Raw genomic sequence first — 8,383 nt, 5'->3', positions numbered from 1 at the left:
CAAAACATCTTTAGACTTTGCAAAATTGCTTCCCTTGTCTGATTCAATACCCCCTGTATATTTATTTATGTTCTTTAAAATTGATTTACCAAAATCTCAATGTATATACAAGAAAGCCCTGTTAGATAAGAATGACTCAACAACCTACAATTGACTCTCATCTGTGCCAAAGTTAATTTCTATCAAGAATTACTGAAAACTCTATCTTGTTTTTCAACTTTCTGAAACATGACTAAACAGATTAAGCTCTCATGTTTATCAATAGGAACAACATAGACTGCATTTAGTGTTCTCAGCATTTCTATTTTCAGTATTTAACCAAAATCTAATTAGATGTTTAGTATATTAATGGAAGCTAAATTAATTGAAAATATATAAAGTTGTTTCATAGAATGAGGTTGCAATCAAAATAATCCTCAGTAAGACATTGGTTGGTGTTAGTGAGGGACAGCTAAAGTTAAAGAAACTTCTCTGTATGATTTCTGCTGATATTGTATGGTATAACTGGTTATCCCTCAATTGCTGTAGGTTTTAATCTTGTGAATAGCATAAGGGCTGGAGTCCAGGTGTGGCCAGATGTCTCCATTAGATAGGTCCCTTGTCTGTTCTACATCAAGTTCGACCAGCTCCACTGTCAAAGCTGATGGGCTTAAGATGTCCGCTGTGCGGTAGGATTGTGTCAGGCGACGGAAAGACGATGTGTCTGAGATGTCATCGTCAAACAGGTCATCCATGAGCTCCTTACGGTTTCTGCGTGAGGCCTTCAGTTCTTCGCTCAGGTCAGAAACCAGGTCTTTGACGTCTTTGACTAGTGTAGAGCGAATACCGAACAGGCAGAGCAGGAACACCAGACCAGAACAGATACCAGATACAAAGTACAGAGCCACTCGTTCCGGCAGACCTGAGACAAAAAGTGTGTGGTCATCAGCAGAAGCATCATCATCACCAAACTTTTTATAATCTAACATTTAAGACATTTAAGACAAGTGAAGCATTTAAATGTTGTCAAAGATGCATTTTTCCTGAAAAGACTACAATCCTGCAGGGTTTGAGAGCTTTCTTGTTCAGTTTAATGTAAATTGATTATGATTTCCATTATTTTTGAAAATTTACCAGAGGAAATTTTTCCAGTACTTAACAAAGATTTTTAAAAGATTTTAGCAAACCAGCTAATTCATTTTGGGTATAAAAATCAAGTGTTTTGAAAAATCACAGCAGGGCACTGAACAACAGGAAAATAAGATATTCTTTCAATCAAGGCTAAATTTCTCATGTTAAGAATTACTGTTGCAAAAACTACACAGTGTCAAATGTCAATGCTGGTGAAGTAAAAGAAGAAGAAAAAACCTCCTCAAGTTTTCAGCTCTGTTTATGAAGATCATTTGACTGATTAATCTATTTAATCTTAATTGGTTTATGTTAGAGTTGATGTGAACTGAAAAGAAAGAAATTCAGGACTGGATTAAGCAGAAGGAAGATATATACTTAAATAGTTAATACTTCAAACTTTTCAGTGTGAGCAAGTGAAAATCTGTTTACTATGAGCAGTTTGTGAAAAAGAAGCAGAAATACTCTTTGATAAGGAGCTGCCCATTCTAACAACATGCTTTTTCAATATGATTTGCCTGAATCTAACATGATTTTACACATTAAGTCTTTGTCAGTACACGTGAACACATCCATATGTCCCTTTAAATCTGTGACACTCGCCTGATCCAGGCCTCAGTGCACATACCAAATATTTTTTCAATGATCTCCAGAGAGTTGGTAAAGATCACGTTTTGAGGCCTGTAGGTGGGGCCAGTGTACCATCCACCTGCAGGTGAGAGGGTCTGGACTAAGAGGCCAGTCAAAACTCTGCTGCATTGAAAAAAAGCTGTGAATATTCGGTTTCACTCTCACCATGTGTGTAGTCTGAGATCATGAAAGGATCTGTCGACCCTCTACCCATGTCTTCTAGAAGATATCTGGGCACTAAAGAGGAAATGAGAGTTTTACATTCAGCGGCATGTTGCCTCTGTCGTGAGCAACAACATCTGGCCTGTTATCTACCACATGTGAAAGATACACGCAGGTGCTTCCTGGTGCCGGGAAAGCAGGGGTCTCCGAAGGTTTGCGTATCAGCCAGGACTGAACAGTTCGCTCTACCGTGGCACCTGCGTGACACTCTCCTCAGAGCCACAGGTGACAAACACTCTAGAAGAGATAAAGATTATCAGAATGAAGGACTTGGTGCATAGTGGTAAAACTGTGGTGTAAAACTGACTTCATCTCAGCTCTGAACAACAATAAAACTACACTTAAAACATTACACTAGGCTGAATAATTAGCACTAGATGTCACTCAGTTTCAAACCCATGTCAGTCCATGATCCAGGTTCTTGGGGACAGTTGGGACTACCATGCAGCAAATGTCCAAATGAAGCAGAATAAATGGCAAGAACTGTCTCATTTTTACACGCCAGCCTCAAACGCTCATTTTCACACACCAGTCTTGTGCGATGATGCTCTGAAAAATACATGACATGATTTAAAGGTTACACAAATAAAATCATGATGGAAATCCACAAAGCCCTTGTTCACTGCCTGGTTCATATTTTTCTGTATATCTAATGGTTTAAAACTTGTATTGGATGAAAACTTTTCTACTTATATTTGTGATCAATACTCCAAAAAAAAAAAAAACAGTGTGTAGGCATCATATTTGTATTGTTTCATAAAACTTTGTTAACCATTGTTGAATAAAACACAATCTTTGATTATTTTTAACATTATTTATGTACGTCTAAACACAGATTTGGATGTTTAACACGCTCACTTCAGATTTTTTAAAAACAAAATTGGAAAAAATCTTTTCTCCGGTTTATTTTGACTGTAGTTGCTCAGTGTTGTACCTGGTCGACACTTGTAGGAGACCAGGAGGTACTTGTTGGTGAGTGGACAAGGGTCCTGACCAAACACTGGACTCAGGACAGGGATGTGACACGACTGTTGATCCTGACACTCTGACAGTACCTTCTGCAACAGGAAAAATGTTTTGACTACTACATTCTGCAACAGAAGTCATGTGTGAAAGAATTTTAAGAGGGCAATGCTTTAATAAAACAGAGTTCAAATTAATGTCACTGTAGCCTCACTTACCACAGTAGCTAGTGAGGACGTGCATTCTGTGTCCTCCTCCACAGTGATGTTTGGGCTTGCAGAAGGGCATAAATGTTTATTAGGAACGCGGCGCCCATAGAAGGCTGATAGGATGGCAACAGATGTCCTAGAGGGACAACTGATGATGAGCACGTCTCCTTCACAAGCCTGAGCTGTGTGGTTCTTCAGTATACTGTGGAGATACACTGAGAGACAACACAATGTGACTTTACCTAACTTTTTTTTTCATGTCAGAAACAAAACAAAAGTTTAATATCTATTTGCCAAAATGACTAATTAAAATAAACTGAGTCATTATCCTCGGTTGACTTAGATTCCAATACTTTGAGCTCAGTTTGCTTGTGGACAGGGTGGTGTCCCCACCATCACTGGGTGTAACTCTCCAAGACAATGTTTGGAATATGACCATGCAGACAAACATGCTTGGCAATGTCACACAGATACTGGACTGAAATTTCCCCTCCCATTTGTGTTTCCTGTACATGACCCCTATCTCGTGTGTGTATGTGTGTGTGCATGTTTACATATGTATATTGACACATAAAACAAAAACTCTACTATGAAACTCTGTAGGTACATTGTTAGTGAAGACTTTGTGTTTATGTATTGTTATTAGTTTTGCTGTTAAATCTCCAGGAAACACTTGTGAGTCAGAATATTGTCCTCTGAAATCATGGAAACTCAACCATGTGTGTGTGCGGCACAGCAGCAGTACCAGGCACTCTTTCACAATAAGCTATTATTAGGGTGCAGCCACACGAAAATGGAGATCTTTGCTGTGGTTAGATAAAAAAAAAGATACACTAAGCTCACAATAGAGGTGTCTGAGACAAAAGCAACCTTTGGCATTGTTTTACCAAAATCCAGTCAGTTGCATAGTTTATACAATAAAACAACTCAATTTAAACATACAAAGTCCACTGTAGTTTATTTTTTACTTATTTTCTGTCCAATTTTCGGTCCAATTCTCTGCATATCTAAGTTCAGGGGCCATTTTGCAGCCTTTTTACCCTGATTCTGGTCTCTCAGCATGATCTTCACAAGCTGCTTAGAAAGCAGGATGTGCAGATTCGGAAATATCTTTTTGAAGCTTCCTGTTGGAAGCCTGCACAACTGGAAAATCATGCATCAGCAATTCTTTTTTAACAATAATTAAAGAAAAAAAAACTTACCAGAGAAACTGGGCACTGCATGTGTAGTGTGCGTCTTCAGAGCCAGAAGGTGAGAAAGAAGACAGAAAGACCAGCTGAAACTCCATGGCAAAGTCATTGTGCTAAGCCAGCAACAGATTATGGAGATTTTGTCATAATGGGTTGCTGTGATGGGAGAAAGCGGTCAGTGGGTCAAAGATGCTATTGTGTTAACAAAGAACAGCCACCCCCATTTATCAATAAAAAGAAATCACAAAAAAAAGAAAAACTGCTCTAAAACAGAACTAGTAGGCAAACTCAGATACCAGATATGCACACATGTTTAAGTCAAAGCAGGTACTTTTCAAAAGCACATTTTCATCTAAGACATGTTTAAATCTACACCACAACCTTGAAAAAATAAAACTGCAGTTTGACTGCCTGTTGCATTGTTTTTAGTGATACTTCATTATGTAAAGTTACAAAAAATACCTCTGCATTTATCACCAAGAGTTAAAAATGAACAGAGAGGGGACATGAACTGCTGTTCTGATGTATTTCCGTTAACTGCTGCAGCAGTTCTTAAAGGACAATAATAAGATATATTATTATATATAACTGCTGTCTCCCTGTTGCTTGTTACTATCTTTACGGCCTCGGAGTTTATCTGGATAGTGTGGGGAAGACTACATACAATATTTTCAACGGACTGAAAGTTGTTCCCTAAATTTCTAATATCCTGGCTTCATTTAGTAGATTCTTATGCTATAAAGTCATTTGCAAATAAGACTAAACCAGTGTAATCATTACATCACATTACCCTTAAAAATTGTTTTAGGAACGCCATGAATATTTTGGTGTTGAGGTCCCTGCTTTTTCAACCTTTTCTTTAAGAGGAGGAATGTATGAACCTGTTGTATAAACCTAATTTGGATATTTACCCCTGTACAGAAAAAAAAACCAATGTAGACATATCATTACATTATTTTATCTAGGAGTAGCAAACATTTCCAAACTTCACAAGATGATTAGAAATGTTCATCCTTCGCAAGGTGAGAGAAGCAGTCGGTCAGATCTGCACTGCAACTTGTAAGCTGTTCTAAATTTTCCATCACAAGTTACTCTAGCAAAGCAAAACAAGGGCACAAACCTCAATTGGCAGCACAAGTTGATCCCCATTCAAAGTAAATAAGAAGCAAGACCATTGACCCATGACACCCATAAGTGCAATTCCTTTCATTTTCCCAGGTCAAATTAAAAAGCTGTAGTTTAACTTGACAAACAATCAGTTATCTGCATCAACTCAACTTTTGCCTGAGCAGTAGATGATTTTGGCAGGGATATAGCCTCCACCTACCTTGGACTGCTCAACAGTCTTCGTTTTGTTTTTGCTGCTCTATCTGCTCGAGTAGCCTACAAAGAGACCACACTTAGTTACTCCATGTGGGGCATAAGGAGATCATTAGTTGTGTTAGAAGATAGAAAAAGTAAACAGTTTATAATTTGCCCAAATGATGAGGACTTTCTTTGATGTCTGAAGAAATGTCTCTGCTCATTAATATATCTATTTTGTCCATACAGTGCAGGGTATATGTCATAGATTTCTGTGTCTCTGTGTTTAATGATGATATCAACTCTCATTCTTTTGGAGCCAGTAGGTTGTTGGCTCCAACAGTGAGGGTTTTGTTTATGGAGAATAGACTTTTTTTATTACCAACAGGTCACTTTCAGCTGCTGTGTATGTCTGGTGGGGAAATGCATATCTCTCTCCATGAGACAGGGCTTTCCTATTTTTTTCCTGTGGAACCGGGAACTTAAAGAAATTGTACACAATTCTACAACTCTCAGATTAAACGTCCCCAGCTAAATTCCAGACAGTGTAGCCAGAATCAGTTACAGCTTACAATGAATGCCAATCTCACTTTCCACTTCATAATTTTCTTTCTTACGCAACACTTTTTTTAACAACTTTTGTCATAGAGACCAAGCACAGAAAAAGTCAAAAGCCAGAACAGAGGTCAGGATATCTTCAGTGACAGCAGGCATTGAAAGTTGTCTTTGAATAATGTTCAGATTATTGTTTATTAAATCATTTATCACACAAGTACCAGTAAATGCACCCACCAGAGAAGCACCAGAGGATCAAATAATGAAAGGAAAAAGTTTGTGTGCATGAAGGAGTGATACTCCCAACGAATACTGCAGTAAAATTCCATTAACCCCCCACAGGAAGTGTGGATGAAATGATTAGATGTTCCTAACATATGTTTGCTCTAGCTGTCTTGGAGGAGGTGTGTACCACTGTGTGTAAAAGGAGATCAGACTCCAGTCAGCTGGAAAATTACATCATACCCTCCCTGACCTCACAGAAATTTAAGAAGAAATGGGAGGACACGTTTTTCCCCTTCTACTTTCTCTGTCTCAGTTGGACACCCTGAAATGGTTTAGCGTGACGTGTCAGATATCTGCTGGTGCTTTCAATGATACGTTTAGTTTTCTTAAGCTTATTCTCTACAAAATAAATTCTTCAGATTACTTTTCTCATAAAAATAAAACACTTGGTATACAACTGAATATTATTTTGCCTGCTTTCTTTTTAAATGACACTAACTTTAATAAACTTGCTTAATTATTATTTTTTATTTATTTATTTAATTATTTATTTCTTTATTTTTTGAGGAAGTACACATTAGATCATGGGGATTTTGTTGGGAAATTTCCCTTCCTCTATTTACAGTAATGAAGATCATATTATATGAAACACATTCTGAAAGCTGATCCCTTAGTCCATTATCACTGTGATTTTTGCTAATTATTTACTACTACAGCTCCATAAATTTATCTAATCAGTGGAAAAATATAAAATTATGTTTTGGTTTTTCAGCAAGAAGCTACTGTCTAAATAAGTCAGCATTCAATACTTTCCAAAGTCTTACGGGGATTTATGATACCATGAAGAATGTTTAATCAACAAGATATTTCATCATTGCTTTAATGAACAGAGACTAAACCCATAGGTACAGTGGAAAAGAAAATGTTGAACAATTAGCTAAATATACACTAAAAGCAGTGGTTAGAGTAGCAATCAGACTTGAAATGAAAACTAAACTTTAACAAAATGCATTATAAATGGCACATATGTAATATTACCTCTAAAGATTCTTGTCTGTACCTCTTTTGACTTACAGATGGTGGCAGCCCCCAAAATGAATAAGAAAGCAAAAGTGAATCAGTGGCTTGCAAAAGCATTCATACACCTTGGAAATTCCCCTAGATTTTTTCATAACCCTTAATTTAAGCAGATTTTGGGGAGAAGGGGAATTTGTGTAAAAACTGTGTAAAAAAAAAAAAAAGAAAAAAAAGAAAAAGGAAAACAACAACAACAAAAGAAAAATAGTCAAAATACATGAAGTGAAATGACAGAGAGAAGTGCTGTGTTTATTCACACCTGAAGTCCCTGAATAAGCTCTGGCACCTTCAGTAAGCTTTAGAAGTCACAAAATTACTTAAATAAGTGTGCTAAATAAGTGTCATATGATTTCAGTATGTATGGACTCCAAACTTTGTCTCACCACTAATCAAGAGACACCACCAAGAAAGCGACACCATGAAGATCAAGGAGCCAAACAGACGAGAAACAAAGACGTGGAAAAGTTCAAATTATGGCTGGGTTATAAGAATAATCAGAAATCTTGAAAATCCCATGGAGTACCATTAAATCTATCATCACAAAACTGAAAGATATGCAGCAAGGAGGACATTTGTTAGAGAGGCAACAAAGAGACCAGAGCCTTAAGGAACTAAAACGCTGTACTATAGAGACTTGTGTATCTGTCTGTATGCATCTGTCTTTTTTTTTTTTTCTTTTTTTTTTTACCCTGTCCTGTCCAGCATCCTAACATACAGAACAGTGCCATATTTTGCTTGACAGATTTGCTCTACCAAGGGAGACATGTTATATACATGGCTGCCCTTGATATTTTTATTATTTTTATTGTAATCTTATTTTCTTTAGTCTTTATATGTCAGTGCCGAACCTGACAGGGTGATAGAGGAAGAGGGGGAAAAAAGGGAGAAAAGGACAGATTTAAA

The 8,383-nt window shown here is 37.1% G+C and overlaps 1 protein-coding gene across 2 annotated transcripts; it reads right to left on the bottom strand.

The window, feature by feature from the left end:
• Positions 1-209: 209 nt before the first annotated feature.
• si:ch73-335m24.2 (protein eva-1 homolog C) lies at positions 210-4,496 on the bottom strand. Of its 2 annotated transcripts, XM_041990209.1 has the most exons (8): positions 4,334-4,496; positions 3,141-3,346; positions 2,894-3,017; positions 2,356-2,508; positions 2,053-2,196; positions 1,903-1,974; positions 1,736-1,816; positions 210-901 (listed from the first exon to the last, which is right to left on the bottom strand). In XM_041990209.1, exons 1-8 carry the CDS (start codon positions 4,428-4,430, stop codon positions 516-518), a joined length of 1,263 nt encoding a protein of 420 aa, XP_041846143.1. In that variant the 5' UTR covers positions 4,431-4,496; the 3' UTR covers positions 210-515. The 2 variants fall into 2 exon arrangements, with proteins under 2 accessions (XP_041846143.1, XP_041846144.1); XM_041990210.1 differs by lacking the exon at positions 1,736-1,816 and having other exon boundaries at positions 4,334-4,495.
• Between the last annotated feature and the right edge of the window lie 3,887 nt (positions 4,497-8,383).

This window comes from Melanotaenia boesemani, chromosome 7, assembly GCF_017639745.1.
Source record: "Melanotaenia boesemani isolate fMelBoe1 chromosome 7, fMelBoe1.pri, whole genome shotgun sequence".
Taxonomy (NCBI): Eukaryota; Metazoa; Chordata; class Actinopteri; order Atheriniformes; family Melanotaeniidae; genus Melanotaenia; species Melanotaenia boesemani.
This window is presented reverse-complemented; position numbering and strand designations above follow the sequence as displayed.

What these genes read in the sequence shown, in the direction of transcription:
- si:ch73-335m24.2 (XM_041990209.1), bottom strand. Translation starts at nt 4,430, where the DNA reads ATGACTTTGCCATGGAGTTTCAGCTGGTCTTTCTGTCTTCTTTCTCAC. An exon ending in TGGATCATGGACTGACATGG is followed by an intron (nt 2,197 to 2,355) that starts GTTTGAAACTGA and finishes TATCTCTTCTAG; the next exon opens with AGTGTTTGTCACCTGTGGCT. An exon ending in GCGTGTATCTTTCACATGTG is followed by an intron (nt 1,975 to 2,052) that starts GTAGATAACAGG and finishes TTTCCTCTTTAG; the next exon opens with TGCCCAGATATCTTCTAGAA.